The sequence below is a fragment of the Tupaia chinensis genome, unplaced genomic scaffold, assembly GCF_000334495.1.
Source record: "Tupaia chinensis unplaced genomic scaffold, TupChi_1.0 Scaffold000074_1, whole genome shotgun sequence".
NCBI lineage: Eukaryota > Metazoa > Chordata > Mammalia > Scandentia > Tupaiidae > Tupaia > Tupaia belangeri.
In genome coordinates, this window is record NW_006159534.1 from 7045882 (window position 1) to 7063368 (window position 17487).

Genomic DNA, 17487 nt, shown 5'->3' on the forward strand with positions numbered 1-17487 from the left:
CAATTGGTCTCCCCCAGGCACTCAGTTTGTGGGACTGATTTGCAGCCTTAGGGAGCAGCAGCTGACACCAATGTTCTCTGCAGCCATGCCCCGGGAAAATTCCCCCAAACAGCGCAGGGAGAGGACGGGTGTCAGCATAGGCAGAAGAGCTTTCTGCACCTGGGACACCTGGAAAGTTTGGATGCTGCTAGACAGGACTCTGGATGGAACAGCCATGGGCTACAGTATAAAAGGCAAATTTGTGTACGCCCCTCCTCCCAACACCTCCACAATCTTGCCCTTTCCTGATTAATTCATCATGCGCCTGTCTGTCGGGAGGGCAGGTGCTTCTGCTTGGAGATAAGGGAGTTGATTGCACAACTCTCACATTTGAGCTGACTGATCTTGAGCAAGTACTTTAATCTCTATGAGCCTCAGTTTTCTCACCTGCAAAAGAGGTGTCATAGTGGGGTCAGCAGGTGGCTGTAGATGGTGTGGTGGATAAAGGTGCTGGATTCCCACATGGCTGACCGCAGTTTGAGTCCTGGACCTGGTGGCTTGCTTTCTCGCTTTCCCTCTCTCTCTCTGTCTGGTCAAATTAAAATAATAATAAGTAGAATTAAATAATTTTTTTTTTAAAAAAAGGAGTAATACTATCTGTCGCCAAGGCAAGTGTAAGGATTGAGAAATATTTGCAAAAATCCCTAATTTTGATCTTTTTTTGCATTTTAAAAAATGCTTATAAATATGTGCTTTTAGTCCAAAAATATGGGTTAAAATATATGTATAGGGACCAGCAGATGGTGTTATGGTTACATTGCTGGACTCCCACGTGGTCAATGTGGTTCAAGTCCTACAGTGGCTTAAAATTCATGGTCAACCATGGTTTGAGTCTTGGACTTGGCAGCTTGCTTTCTCACTTTCCCTCTCTCTCTCTCACTCTGTCCCTCTCTGGTCAAATTAAAAATAAATTAAAAATACAGTTAAATAAAAAAATAAAATAAGAACAATTAAAAATACATATATAGGTAAAATAGAGATTTTTCCTCTTACAGTATCATCAGTTTAAGTCTTGTCGTCAAAGCCAATTAGATACGTTTTGAAAGCAGAAGTTCTATTTTCCCAACCTCCTAGTTCAGGGCTTGGTGCTATTCGGCTTCTAGAACACCCAACAACTACTTAATTGAAACAGAACCATCAGAAGCATGACATTCCCGTTAGTTTCATTTAGCCCTGTGCTTCCCAGTCTCTAAACGATAAAGGGTTTTCAAAGCATAGACAAATTTTTGCACTGTGCTTGAATTGTCAGAAGCATTTATTGTCTATAAATTTCAGAAAACTGCAGCAACTGTACTGATTGCTAAAAATGGTCTATTTTGCTGAGTCTGTTGTGATTTTGGTTTGTAGCTTGGAGAACAAAGTCTGAGCTTTGGCTAGGAACCCTGGGGGAGTTTGCGATGGTTCAGACGCATCTAAAGTGACAAACAAGGACAAGAGAATCCAGGAGAAACACTAACTCCTACACCAGCTGTCCTGCCATAAGAGACGTTCTGAGTCCTGACATCCAAACAGGACATTCACATTTCACCCCAAGAGAGGCCCTCTACTAAAGTAGTAAACAACAGAGCGTCTGTGTTTTCCTTCCTTCCTTCCTTCCTTCCTTCCTTCCTTCCTTCCTTCCTTCCTTCTTTCCTTCCTTCCTTAGTGAGTCTTTTGCTACAGGGTACATGTGCTCGCAGGACAGAGACAGAGAGTCAGAGAGTGAGAACACCCCCTCCCCCCCCCACCGTGTGTGTGTGGCCACACTGCAATCCCTTTTCCTCCATTCTCCTCCTGGGATCTTGGGTACACACGCACAAACACCCAGCGTGAGGTTCAAGCCACTGGGTCCAGCACTCGAACCATGGTTGGCCACATGGGAGTTCAGGGACGTAACTGCTACACTATCTGCTGGTCCCACATCTATTTTTTATTTACATGTATGATAATGAAACCACAATAAAAGACATCTGCTATGGAATAGTGGCTAAGGTGCTGGACTCCCACATGGTGAACTGTGATTTGAGCCCTGGAAAATCATGCTAGGCATATGTGTGTGCATATCCCAAAATCCCAAGAAAAGAATGGAGGAGGATTGTGTAGGCCATGGCCATCCCCCTCAGGGGATGATTTCTCACTTTCCCTTTGTTTATCTGTCCCTCTTAGCACACACACCCCCTAGGGTAAAAACCTAAAACAAATAAGAAAGAAATCTGCTACTTGTGTGAGAGAACATGGAATAAAGCTGGAATTCCAAAGGACTACTTGACACCAAAGTCCACATATTCAGCACCTATATTTTGACTCTTGCAGAATACAAATAAAAAGAGAACAATATTGACTTCTATACGATCAAGAACAAGATGGAGATTACCATCATTAGTAGCAAGGTGAATTTTAGACATGGTTAATTGAGAACAGCCTTTGCGGGAATGATAAACTGTTGCGTATTCATCAATTTCTACACTCAAAAGAAATTAATGATAAAAAGGCTGAAGGCGGCCACCTCAATAAAAAGTCATCCCTTGCTCAGTTTCCGAACTCAGAACCTACTGGGAGAGAAAGCAGGTCCCCGTGAGGAAGGATCATATACTACCGGGCAGGCTATGGTAGGCAGTTAGTTAGCCATGAGTGGGCAGCCCTACTAGGAAAGTGAAAGGCTCATCTAGCTCCGGGGACCAGGAGGGCGAGGCAATTTGCCATCTTCCTTCCTTGGAGCCTGAGGGAAGCACACAGGGATGATTCATAGATTTTTCTCTTATCGAAAGACCAAAGCAAGCGTTTTGGTCAATGCCCTAATTCCCATTAGGGGGGTGGAGTAATTGGGCAGTCTAATTGGAGCAACCTGGCTTGCATTGGGCGAGTGCAATTAGGTTATCAAGTTGGGCGAGGCAATTTGCCATCTTCCTTCCTTGGAGCCTGAGGGAAGCACACAGGGATGATTCATAGATTTTTCTCTTATCGAAAGACCAAAGCAAGCGTTTTGGTCAATGCCCTAATTCCCATTAGGGGGGTGGAGTAATTGGGCAGTCTAATTGGAGCAACCTGGCTTGCATTGGGCGAGTGCAATTAGGTTATCAAATTCCTCATTCTTTTTTTTTTGAGAGGTTTTTGCTATAGGTCGCGTGCGCTCACCAGACAGAGACAGACAGAGAGACAGAAAGCAAGAAATCACTCCCCAGGGGGCACAGCCACACAGCAATCCCTTCTCCTCCATCCTCCTCTCGGGATCTTGGGCACATATGCACACGCACCTGGCATGAGTTTAAGTCACTGGGTCCAGGATGCGAACCGCGGTCAGCTATGTGGGAGTTGTGACATAGCCATTATGCTAACTGCTGGTCCAAGTTCCTCATTCTTTTTTTTTTTCTTTCTTATTTTAAAAAAATTACTTATTCAATTTTATTTATTTATTCATTCATTTATTTTTAATTTGACAGAGGGAGACACAGGGATGGTGAGAGAAAGAGGGGAAGTGAGAAAGCAAGCCACCAGGTCCAGTACTCGAACCGTGGTCAGCCATGTGGGAGTGTCCAGCACCTTAATCACCATGCCACCTGCTGGTCCCGTAAAGAATTATTTTATTTAACTTTATTTATTTATTGATTTGACCAAAGAGGGAGGATTTTTAATTTGACAGAGGGAGACACAGGGATGGTGAGAGAAAGAGGGGAAGTGAGAAAGCAAGCCACCAGGTCCAGTACTCGAACCGTGGTCAGCCATGTGGGAGTGTCCAGCACCTTAATCACCATGCCACCTGCTGGTCCCGTAAAGAATTATTTTATTTAACTTTATTTATTTATTTATTTGACCAAAGAGGGAGGGGGAAAGAGAGAATGAGAAAGCAAGCTGCCAGGTCTAGGACTTGAACCACAGTCGGCCAAATGGGAGTTCAGCATCCTTAACCACCCACCACACCACCTGCCGGCCCCCATACTGGTCTTACTCAACAGCTCAGCTGCAAACTCAGGAGACCTTAAGCCAAAGGCATACTAGACCCACAGAAACTGAGATAAGTACCTGTATTGACGTACTGTTTGGGGGTAGCTTATTATACAGGAATAGGAACCTGAGGTGATTGTTTTATCACTACTCTCAGTGACCACTTGAGAATTTGTTTCAGCCCTGCCAACTCAGGTCCTGTAGGTTAGAGGTTTCTATTGACAGACAGGGGATACATGCGCCCAACACAGGAGGAACCCTGTTAAGCTTTAAATGACAATGCCCACTTGGTCACCTTGGGCTTATCTTGTCAAGAGATGAGCAGGTAAGAAAGAAGTCATCCGAGAACAGGAATACTTGACTCTAGTCACCAGGAGACAGGGCTGCTCTTAGACAGTTGGGCCTGAGAAGAATGACACTCAGGTTATCTATGGATGACCATGGTACTTGCATGTCCAATTTCAACAGAAGACAGACGAATGCACCTGCCAGTTGTAGAAAAGGCACGGTGACCAAAGTTCAGATTCTTTCAGGGACTATGGTCTGTGTCTGTGTAGACCAGCACAGGTGTGAGCTGAGGGTGAGGGAGATCTAGAGTAGGTCTAGATCTAAAGAGACAGGACATTAGCTGTGGCCTGGAGACCAACTACAATGGCTGGGACCCTACTCTACCCACTAACCAAGTTTTTCCAGGAAGAGCCCAAGCAGAATCTGCAGGAGCTATTCTGAGCTTATTTTATGAAGCTGGTGCACCTGACTGGTCAGAGGGTGCTATAGCGGAGGCTGTAGCACCACCTAGATGTCCTTCTGGACTCCCAGCTGCAGGCAGTGTTGGCTCTGAGTCTGTGTCTTTCCAAGAACTGCCCTTGGGTGAGAATGCCTCACCTGAGTGTGCTCCCTTGTCCTCCACTCTGGGGCAATAACTGGACAATAGGAGGGTTGCCTCAAGGTGAGGTCATTCTGAAGGAGCATCCTATTCCAGAGCAGTTCATCAGTTTCACTTCAGCTCCTCTCTGCCTCAGCCTGTCTTTCGCTCCCTCATGGTGCTAGTACCAAGTGCAGGCCCCAGTGAAGCTCCTGTACACACTTGTCTTGCACGGCTTCCAGTGGGACCTGACCCAAGACAAACATGTTGGCTGCTGACCAGAGTCCAGAGATGTCAGATGTTGGATGGCAGGGAACAACCCAGGGCCGAATTTGGGCATAGTCGGCCCCTTGGAAAGAGAAAGAAGTTAAAAGTCAGAGAACAGGAAGGGATATCAATAGTTTTAAGCCTTTGTGTAAAATACATTTTTGAAGTTAGACTTTCTGCTGTACCTCAAAACATAGATGGAAGTGGAGACAGGGCCTATAGTTATCTACCAGCATGGCTTTTCTTTCACAGTAAGACTTCTGAGGGACCTAGGACTCCTCAGTATAATTTTAAATGGGAAAGAGAAACATACCTCATGTTTACAGAAGTTAACTCTAGGACACTCCAGCTTCTTGAAGGACACAAATGTAGACTAAGGTATACATATTTAACAAGACAGTTAAGCAAGACCAGTAGGTAGCATGGTGGTTAAAGCACTGGGCTCCCACATGGCTAACCATGGTTCAAGTCCTGGACCTGACAACTTGCTTTCTCACTTTCCCTTTCTCTGGTCAAATTTAAAAAATACTACTAAAAACTACTAAATAAAAGAAAATAAAAAATTTTAAAAAAAAAAAAAAAACCTTAATTGTATTTCACTTACTCGTTAAAACCCTGAGGGAGACAGAATCATTTCCATTTTGGAGCTAGGAAAATTGAGACATAAACATTGAGTGATACTTAGGTTAGCTACTTAGTGATTTCAAGGCCAGAGTACTTCAGTAGTTAGAGTTTGTTCTCCACGTGGCCTGGACCAAATCCTGCCTTCTCCACTTACTATGTCTCCTTGGGCAAGTTATCTGTCTCATTCTCATGAGTAAAGGAAAATGAAGACATTATCCATCTTGCAAGGGTGTTGAGAGTCAGTTGAAACATGCCCATTAGAACAGTGCTTGGTGGGGACCAGCAGTTAGCGTAATGGCTATGTTGCTGGACTCCCGTGTAGTCGACCACAGTTTGAGTTCCAGAACCGGTGGCTTAAACTCACAGCAGGCATGTGTGCGTGTGTGCCGAAGATCCCGAGAGGAGAATGGAGAAGGGATTGTGGCATGGCCATCCCCCCGGGAGCTGATTTCTCGCTTTCTGTGTGTGTGTGCCCAAGATCCCAAGAGGAGAATGGAGAAGGGATTGTGGCATGGCCATCCCCCCTGGGGGGTGATTTCTCATTTTCCATCTCTCTGGGGAGCCCACGCGCCCTATAGCAAAAACCTCTAAAGACAGTGCTTGGCAAACTGTCCTAAGTATTTGCTATTTTAATGCAGAAATGGCAGGACTAAAGAAGGTGATTTTGGATATGCCAGGCCCAACAGTATCTCCCTGTGCTGCTGCACTTTCACTGGCTACCTCCCTGTGATCTGTGCTCAACACACACCTAGGAGATGCCTTTGTGTGGTCAGGAACTCATGGAGTGCAAACACAGTCCAGCGCTAGGGACCGGGTCCCATTCCTCTCAGTACCTGAAACTACCAGAGCATGGAAGGCACCTTTCCAGTCTTCTTTTTGAATAAACTCCAAGCTCTTGTAGGTGGAGGATCTTTTGTGGCTTGGCTTTAATCATTTAGGACCCAGCATGCACAATGCTGCCCTGTGAGGGGCTAAGCAAATGCTCTAGGAGTATGTGGACTTGTTCTGTGGAAGGAGTGTGACTGCCAAAGCGGGAGACCCAGTTAGTAGCCATCCCATTTCTTGATTTCATCTCACTGCATCTTGGTGAGGAAGGCAAAAATTCAAGCACCAGAACCACCCGGACTCTGGGCTGCTGGGTGTGGGAGGAGAGGGAAGTAAATCTGTTTCCCTCTGAAACTGTAAGCTGGAAATAAAATTCTGGTAATGGAGCCATGCACCAGGAAACCCTGTAACACCCACGTGCATTATCAGGCTGTAGACATACAAGAGCCGATCAATCCCCTCAATGGGTATCATCAGCTTGTGAAGAGCCTGGCTTTACGTCAGGTGCAATGTTCTCTTCTGCATCTCATACTACACACTGAGTGCAGTTTCTCCCTGGAACCCATAAGCCCCCCCTCCCCTTTATTTTTGAGAGAGAGATTTTTGCTATAGGGTGTGTGCACTTGCTGGAGAGACAGAAAGAAATAAATCACTCTCCAGGGGGATGGCCACACCACAACCCATTTTCCTCCATTCTTCTCCTGGGATCTTGGGCACACACGCTCATATGCCCAGCCTGAGTTTTAAGTCACTGGGTCTAGGACTCGAACTGCAGTTGACTACATATGAGTCCAGTGCCATAACCATTATGTCACCTCCTGGTCCTATTTTTTTCCTTTTTATTTTTTGAGTAGAATCAATAAACTCTATGAATCCTTCAGTCAAGCAAAACCAATTCAAATAGTATGTGTACTTCCTATTTGAAAACCACACTTAAACTATGTGACAAAGTTCCACACAAAACTTTCTGAAATGAGCTGAAATGAGGCATTCTGCCTCTTGGCAAACCCAACTCTGGAAGGCTGGAATACATCTCTGTCTCTCCACACTATTCTTGAACCCAAGGCATACAACCCCAGGCTCTGCTGAAAGAAATCTCTTCCTTCTATTCTCCACAAAATATGAGCTCATTTGGAAACTCTCTTTCCAATTCAGATGAGGAAACTCTTTTGACTTCTGCTTTTTTTGCTCAAAAATGAATACAATCTAAGTTTGCATTGTCTCTACTAATTAGCCAGTGTGTCAGCAAGTGGTGGGAAACAAGGTGAAATCAGGATGGCCAAAAAGCCTCTGGAAGAGTTCAATGTTTAGAAAGGACACAGAGCCGGGGCCTGCAGGTGGCACAGCTGGTTATGGTACTGAACTCCCACAGGGCCAAGCGTGATTGAGTCCTGGATCTGGCAGCTTGCTTTCTCACGTTCTGTCCTCTCTTTCACTGGTGAATTAAAAAATAAATAAACAAAATGAAATGATGCTTTTTCCTTTTTTGAAGAGGTTCTTGCCTCAGGGTGCATGTGGTTGCTGGGGAGAGACAATCACCCCCCAGGGGGATGGCCTCGCCACAATCCCTCCTCTTCCATTCTCCTCTTGGGAGCGTGGGCACACACATGTGTGCCTGGCGTGATTTTGAAGCCACCCGGTCCAGGACCCGAATCGTGGTCAGCCACAGGAGTCCAGCAGCATAACCACTATGCAATCTGCTGAATAATTCTTTAAAAGAGAAAAAAAAAGTATACCCAGCATAAGCTAAGCAGTGGAGTAGGGAGAGGTTTGGACTAGACAGGAGGCCAGCCGACAGTGATGGAAACCTGAAAGATCTCAAGTGCCACATGTATCTTGACCTCCCTGAGCAGACCACATTCAGAGACAGGGAGCTGATGTACAGTTCACACCTGATACCTTGCCTAGCGAGACCCAGCCTCATCTAGTGCTTACTCAAACTCAGCTTGGTTTTCCTCCTATAGCCCGTTGTCCTGTCAAGGACAACTTTATTTAAAAATATTGGGTCATCAGAAAAGTCATGAGGTTTTTCTATAAAAAAAAGTGTCATGACTTTTCTGCCCACCCCATAATTATCCCACTGGAATATGGACTAAACTAGTGGTATTAACCGAGCTTTAACCACTCGCTAGGTAACAAATACTGACTGATGTCTGTAACTGCTAAGTGCTTTAGTCTATTACTTAGCTTGGTTTCTATTTCTAGTTTCTACTGTAAAGCCTGTCAAATGAGATATGGGGAAAATTGAGAGATAACATCTATAAAAGCCCAAAGGAATTCTCTACTTCAGATCGTTTCACTATCATGAGCCCTAAAACAAAACTGGGCTGGTTCCACGGTCTCATGGCTATGAAACAGGATTGCATGTGGCCAAATGAATGGATCAAATCTCAGCCCGAGCAGCTTAAGAAAGTGTGCATGATGGGCATGTGCATGTGTGACAAAAATCCCAACAGGTTGGAGAAACAGAAATGGGATTGCAACATAACCAGGCCCCACTGTAGGGGGCTTTCTCCCTCTCGTTGGTGAGTGCATGTACCTTCTGGCAAACATCTAAAAACCAAAAATTCATGGGGCCCACATTACTCTAGAGAAGTCAGGAGTCAGATCCCCAGCCTGGTCAGTCTGAGACACACTGGGCATGGGTGTGAGTGCCTAAGATCCGAGAGGCTAGAGGAACGAATGAAGGAGACTGCAACATAACCAGCCCCTGGGCAGGGGGCTTGTGTCTCCTTTCCTCATGTGTACCTGCAAATCATCTATCATGAATAAGGAAAAAATTAAAAATACAAAATGGAAAACCACAGATCATGTATTTTCAAGATACTGGTTAGCAGAACTCTCAATTCAGGCAATAGGGTGTCTACACATTGTTGCCCACTTTAACTGATCAACCACCAGTCCAGAAAGATCTGAGGACATCCACAGGAACCCAAGTGATACATCGTCAGGTTCATGCTATGAAATGAGTTTTAAGAAACACTAAAAATCAGTACCTCTCTGGCTTGAAATCGGCTGTCACTGTCTTTTGGATATTTGAGACCATCATACAGGGCCACGGCTCTGGCCTTTAAAAACAGACAGCCCGAAACCAGACAGTACAAATGAAGATAAAGCACAAGAAGGAAAGGGGCCTACAACACGTAAATCCTAAGGTGGGCCACTGTAACATTAAAGCCCTTTTCCTCCTCTTTTCATTTCACAAGTAGACATTTCATGGTTGTTTTTAAAAATTTCCCAGAGGGCACATGTGCTTTCAAGGAGGGAAAGTAAGAAAGCTATCTGCCCCAATCCTACCCGACTCCACCCCCAGCATGGCTGCACTACAAGCCCTTCTCACATCCACTTTCCCCTTCTTTGGACACTTGTGCACACATACTTGGCACAGTTCTCAAGCTGCCAGGTCTGTGACTCCAACCACAGAGCCGGCCATTTGGGATCCAGCTGTCTGGTCCAGCCACAGGCTGGTTTTAGCTGAAATTTCTTAAAGCATCTAAAAAAAATTCTCAAGTCTGGTAAATTAAGATGCATTTTTAAAGCTTTATATTTAACCACATGGGAGGAAAAAGGGCTGCACGAAAAATCACTAATAACCTGTTAGAAAAAGACATCCTCAATATATTTAGGTTCTGACAGTCTTTCTTTCTTTTTTTTTTTTAAGAATTATTATTTACCTTTATTTATTATTTCCCAATTTGATCAGAGAGAGAGACAGAGAGAGAGAGGGAAAGTGAGAAAGCAAGCCACCAGTTCTGAGACTTGAACCACAGTCAGCCATGCGGGAGTCTAGCACCTTTAACTACCACACCACCTGCCGGCACCTAGGTTCTGACAGCCCACTCTTAACTCTTTAACCTATGATACCTTCTTATTCTACCTTCCATATCTTGCCTCCAGCCAAGAGTCTGTTGGAGTTGTACTTTCTGTACTTTGTATTATAAAAACAGGTAAAACAGTTTTCAAACTACATACTCCTCTCATTCCCAAAACCATCCTTATCTCCAATTACTTAGTTCATCGTGGGCATAATTTGCTATTAACTAAAAACAAACCCGGGCTCCCTTCCTCCTCTACTTACCAGAGTAGCTCAAGGGAACAGAGAAAGTTCTTAAATTTATGTGACCAAATCTACTGTCAACTATTTTGTTTGTTTTTGGAGAGCTTTTTGCTATAGGGCACGTGCGCTCGCCAGAAAGAGACAGAGAGACAGAAAGTGAGAAATCACCCCCCAAGGGAGGATGGCCACGCCGCAATTCCTTCTCTTCTCGGGATCTTGGGCACGCACACACATGCAACAGGCGTGAGTCTAAGCCACCGGGTCCAGGACTTGAAACCGTGGTAGACTACATGGAAGTCCAGCGACACAGACATTATGCTAACTGCTGGTCCCTATTGTTAACTATTAACTGAGACATTTCTTGGGTTATCTTGCCAAGTGCCAGTAAAGCCAGAGACAAGTTGTGATGACCAAACCATGAAGGAACACTGACACAAATAGTTTACTTTTACTGAAGACGTTTGTTGCCATTTTCCATCACAGATCCTACAAAGACTCCAAGTTATTAGTAACATATTAATATAACCAACAAAGCAACACCCACCTGCCTTGCACATGAAAAATGCAAGCTATATAGCTAGCTGGTCACTCTTTAGGTCCTAACATTTAGGAGGCTGACACTTAAGGACGAGACTATGAAAAATAGTAGTAATGGAGGTGACTTGGCAAGAAGGCAAGTATAGAAGTGGTGACAACTCTCAGATTCTAGAATCTGAGAATTTTAAGTGTTTAAGAGCCTATGGGTCAGCAGGTAGCGTGGTCATTAAGGCACTGGATTCCCACGTGGTTGACCATGGACATACACATGCACACATGTACCCCAAATCCTTAGAGAACAGAGGAGAAGGGACTGCACCATGGCTATCCCTCTTGAGGGGTTATTTTCCATCTCTCTAGTGAGCCCATGTGTCCTATGGCAGGAAAAAAAAAAAAAAGGGCAAAACAAACAAAAGCATCTCAGACCCATGGGTCAAGAAAGCACCTGTTCCAACAGTGACTGGCTGACTTATTCTCCTAGAGCTGCATCTAAAGCCCTGTGTCCTGGGTGCAGAATTCTGGAATAAATAACTAAAACATCTCAGTATTTCACTTAACAAATTGAGGAAATGAGAAAGCTGTAGTGGTAAACTCTACGAATGTCTTACCAAAATTATGAAAAATACAAATGTAAATAATATGAAGATGTATTTCTGGCCCTTTATTTTCTTCCCAGAAGAATGGTGAAACTCTCTTCCACACTCTGTAATCTGCACCATCAAGAACTTTTCTTAGGCCAGCTGGTGGCACAGAGGTTAAGGGCAGCTGGATCCCACATGGCCAAATGCATGGCTCGAGTCTCAGACCCAGCAATTTGAGAAACATACCAGTGATTTCCCCTTGTGTTCTTGTGTCTGTCTCTGGTGAGTATATGCATCCTATGGGCAAAATTAGACTTTTCTCCCTTCCTTGGCAGACTGTGTTGCAGTAACAATTTGGCTACTCTGAAAACAGGGGCCATGACTATTATTCTCTACATCAGTTCTTAGATTGAATACAATTTAGATGACCAGAAATCCCATCTTCAGATGATAAGTTTTTCCAAGAGCATAATGTACTCCTGACCATCCTTTTTGGTACACTGACAAACCTTTTTACTTCAGATTTTAGGAATGGATTAGAAATGCCAAGATTCATTATTTAGAGAATACTTTATTAGTTTTTGTAATCAAACCCATGTAGATAAGACCTTACATATTTAATACAGTGCGTTACCCCTGTACAAATGGAAAAAAATTAAGTTTAACGTTTCTAGACCAATATGGCTGTTAATTTCTGTACAATGCCAACTCAACACAGTAAACTGGGATACTTTTTCCAAAGTTGACAGCACAGCTAAAGTTTCCAAAAATTCAAATTATATATATATGTATATGTATATATATATATATACATATATATTTATATAAAAAGACCAATAATAGCAGTATGTTATGCATCAATAGCAGCAACAGCTTTTCCAGGTTCTGCAGTCATCTGAACAAAATTATAGAGACATCCGGCACACTCTATTTAAAAAAAAAAAGAAAAAAGAAAAAAAAAAAAGATAAAAAACAAAACAAAACACCCCCCCAGAAAACAGAAAAGTTCTGTTACTGTTGTGGTACCTGGCACCATTTTTGTTTTTTAATTAGCTTCTGAATCATCATCTGGAAAGAAAACATTCTAGAACAACATCATTAAAAACAGCTCTGATAAAGCACGGTCACTACTACGTATCATAAAGCAGGTACAAGGTATTTTACATTCACAGAGGTATGATACAGTACTGTCCTACATCTATAATACTAGAGGATATAATTAAAAAGGCATTATTTGAGACTTGATTCTACTTTTCCAGCAGAGGGCCCAAGGATGGTATGACACAGCTCTGTAAAGAAATGAACTTTCTTAGATAGGATTCCTTTCATTAGTGGCACAGTTCTAGGTACTCACTGCTCTTCATGACTATCAGCTAAAAACCATTAAAAAAAAAAAAAAGAAAAAGAAAAAGAAACAAAAAATATTCAATCAAAAAATCCACCAACAAACCATTGGATTCATACGAAGATGACCAAGCAGAGGCTAGCAAGACTCAACCTAACTAGTATTTTACCAAATCTGTCATGTTTGAATGGTGAGAGCTCCGTGGAACAAAGGAGACGCCAAGTAGTGCTTGAAGCTTCAGACCACAACCAGAACACAGAATCATTTCAAACAGAAGCAGGAGTCACACTGCCCACTTGGATATGTTCAAGGGTGCTGACAGCAATACTGAACCATCTGCTCACTCACTCATCCAGGAAAAAGGGGAGATCAGTTACTGTTGTACTATGATTGTGTTCAATTCCATCACTATGTTATAAAAATAGCAAGCTGCCATAATAAAAAATAAGGCTCCTCTACCCAGCACCAGTTGTCTTCAGTTCTTCACCCCCAAGCCTACAAATGCCATAACCATATCCAAAGAACACGAGGGAGCAAAGAAACCATGTCTGATGGATTAGCTGGACCACCATGTTGTCAGGCTGAGCTATTCCTCTGTGGTGCTATCTTCCTCTATTTCTGGTGTTTCATGTAACCATAAAGATTTTTAAGTCTAAAGTATATGCACTCAAGGAATGTGTGCACAATTTGTATATAAACTCTGACCGAAGATGCAACAGCCATCAATCGAGTGCAAGTTACAGAGCAGGTGCAAGCTCGCAAAGCCTCATTTTTACGGTGCAGCAGCTGTGTGTCAGTGTACATCGCTCCTATGTCCCCTGTGCATCTCCAAGCTCTGGACAGGATAATGTCAGACCATCTTACCCTTTGGCCATTGGCATCACCTGACTTCATTCTCTCTGTTTCCCCTTCCCCTCCCCTAGCTCCCTGTAATAAACCACAGCTTTTAAGATTTTGTTTCTTCAGTTTTGATCGCCTGAGGTTTGATTGGTCCAGTTCTAACAGGTTTGGTGGCTATGGTAGGTGCAGGGGGTGGCTTTTCTTCTACTTTCTCCTGACAGACACCAGGAGGGTCAGTCAGTGTTTCAGGAGGTTTACTTGAATCACTGTCCACCTTCTGGGCTTTGCCTCCTATCTGTTTGCTCTGTTGCTGTTCAGAGAAGAACCGTTGCGTGGACTGAAGAACCTCTGCTCTTTGTTTTGCCTTAAAAAATAAGAAACAACAACTGAAAATGCTGCAGCGTTACCAAGGCCTGTCAAATTAATCTCAGTTCACATTCTTTCACCAATCACAAATCAGTTTCCCCACGTTGTTTTGGCACAAGCCAAAAGCATCTCATTGATCTTCCAGCCTTTAATACATAGATTCCTTCCTATCTTTGAAAACATTTCATGTGACAAAAAAAAAAAAACAAAAAAAAAACAAAAAACCAAAAACCAAACAAACAAACAAACAAAAAGAAATAACAGGACCACCTCCCACCATTTTTTCGAAGCCTGCCCTCTTATAAATAATAAAATATAAACTGCTGCTGATTTGTATCTTTTCTGGAACAAAGCTTATTGATAATCAGTTTTATTAGGGAGCCTGCTTACAAATCTGAAAACATACATGTAACACTTAAACTTCTAGTTATTAACATGTGGTCTACAATAAAATGAAAAGGAAGCACTTATATTGTGGCATTACCAACACCTAGGACCAAATGTCTTGTGGCTGAGTCCTCTTCCCACAGCTCTCTTCTGCAGGGGAAGAGCATCAGAAATTAGTAACTACAACTTCACTTGATCACTAAGTTCTGATAGCTCCTACCACATTCTGAGCTGGTAAAATAATTCTTTAGTTTTATTGACTATGTGCCCCAAAGAACATACTTACGCCAATCTGTAAATGATACCACTGTAGCATACACAATCGAACTTAAATTTCTATGTCTTAATTACACCAAAAAAATCCTCCATGTTCTACACAGTAACCTGCACTACCCAAAAATTGGAAGCCATTTTCAAGAAATGTATACTTTTCTCCACCCTGTTAAGATGATCAAACGCTAATGTCACTTCCAACGTGGGAATGTGTGAAAATCAAGTGCCGAGGAGCCAAGAGCAGAACTGGAATCCAAGGCCAAATAATCCCCCACAATTTTCAAATACCAGTATTTGTAATAGTGACAAACAGATGGAAATCCTAGGCAAGCAGCCTAAGAGTGTTACTTTGATTACTCAGGATCAGAAACACAAGGGATGTCAACTCGGAAAGAAACTTCAGCAGTCACTCCAATTCTCTAAGATAATTATCATAATAAGCATGTTTCTAATTCAGAGTAAATCATTACTGTGCACATATCTCTGTTTCAAGAAGTTAAGTTTTCTTTGCTGTAGTCTGATCTGATTTATGTAGTGACAAAAATAGGCAAAATAACTAACATCTCTAAGGCAAAACCTTGAGTAAATACAGAAATAAACTGGTTCAACTGGCTGTACAGGCAGACGGGTAAGGTTTATGCTATAAGAACTGTCCCCACACAGACTCCTAAAGGCACTCTTCTGCATTAGCAAACCTCATGTTTATCAGTGCCTTTCATCATGAAGGATCCCAAAGTGCTTTTGTGAGTTCTTAATCTACAACTGTATAATCCATTGTGAAATACAGCTACCTTAACTGGCAGGCAAAAAATGGGTATAAAAAGATTGAGAAGAAAACTGTACTCGGATGACTCATAAGAGAATAAAAATCAAGACAGGCAATATAGTCTTACCCATTCCAGTTTTTACATAACCATGATTTATAACTTAAGCTGACAGGTAGAGAGGGCAGGGAGGGGAGAGAGATAAAGAAGAAAAACAAAACAAAACAAAAAAAACAAACAAACAAATGAAAGTGGGGAAGCTTATAATGATCCATATTCCTTTTTTGTTATTCCAAAAAATGTAGTATCTAAACTCAGATCTCCCTCAAATATTCATTTTATAAGCAATTCATTTGGCCACAGAGTTTAAAATGTTAATTTATTGCCTGACTATAATTACAAAAAGGATTAAAAAAAAAAAAAAAAGAAAAAAAATGGAAAAAGAGTGGTGGTAGTGGTAGGGAAATAGGGAGAACAAAAACAAAAACAGACAAATAAATACATAAAAGCCCAGGAATGAATATGAGTAGTTAGCTTGGGTAAGCCTGCTAAGACAATGAATGCCTGGATGTAGGGCTATGGGTCCAGAGGCACTGAAGACATGGTTCAGAGACAGAGCTTTGCTCTGCTGGCTGTTACCACTGTACTAACCTTCATGTCTTGTTCGGCCTTCAACGCAGCCTGGGCCTGATTACCTCTGACTCCAGAGAGTGATCCACAAGGACCCCTGGCCACATGTGGCAAACGAGCATGGCTCACGAGGCCTGTGGTCAGCGGAGGAGGCATCTGGCTGGCCAGTGCCACGGGTGGCCTCTGAGCCGGCGCTGGGAAGGTGTTAGTATGTGGGGCTCTTACCAATGGAGGGACCAGGTTAGGCTGAGAGAGAATCTGAGTGAAAAAACAAAACATACAACATGAACTGTTAAAAAAAACCCTGCCAACTAGACCAGGTTGGCTTATTCCAGAGTAAATCTGTGCCCATCCTGCCAGTGAAAGGAAGTACATGAGTTGTGCCATTCCATGAACAGGGACAAAGAACAGGCCATGCTTGGAGAATTTAACAGAAAAATTAGGCAAAGCATGCTGTGGCACTTTAGTTGGTTCTAGCACCGAATCTACAAATTCTGTTGAGGGTCGGGGGAATAGGAAGACTATTAATTAGGGTATCTTTAAAAAAGGTACCACCGCAGAAACGGCACATACCTATACCAAACATAATCTAAAGAAGAAATTAACACTAACTCAATAAATGTATGTTTTCTCAGGAACCAATTTTAGTTTGTGTTGGTTTTGATCAATTTTAGATAGTCCTTCAATATGATCAGCAAAGGGAAGAAAAGCGACACTTTTCCACAATATTAAAACAATTTTTTAGAGAATTTTACCTCAATTGCACATAGACATCTTTAGAAAACAAACCAAAAAAAATATAAAATAAAATAAAATCCATTTTAAATCTAGAAAACTTCAAGCACTGGGACCCTTCGCTGAAAAGTCAACTTATTCAATAAAAAATAAAAGGAACAGGACTCAAATAAATTATCAGAGCTGTGTGGGGAATCTTTTGACTATTCTACTGTCTGCTTTGGAATTCAAGAATTGTTATCTGTGTCTAGCTATTAATTGCAAAGATTACATCAAATACCATAAGTTTACTACTAAAATCAAAATCTGTTTTTCCATTAAAAACCATATGTAACTGGTTAACATATGGCAAAATTATGAGATCATGGATTTAGGCAAGTAAAAAATACTCATTCTCATATATATCTGCCCACCTGGGGTGCAAACTGTGT

At 42.5% G+C, this 17487-nt stretch overlaps 1 protein-coding gene across 1 annotated transcript; it reads right to left on the bottom strand.

Annotated features, from left to right (window-relative positions):
- Positions 1–14007: 14007 nt before the first annotated feature.
- Positions 14008–17483, bottom strand: LOC106733864 (protein PRRC2C-like; the record flags this gene model as incomplete). Its single annotated transcript, XM_027767843.1, has 3 exons — positions 14008–14265; positions 14756–14804; positions 17470–17483. Coding segments are annotated over 3 exons (321 nt in total), but the record flags the coding sequence as incomplete, so codon positions are not given.
- Between the last annotated feature and the right edge of the window lie 4 nt (positions 17484–17487).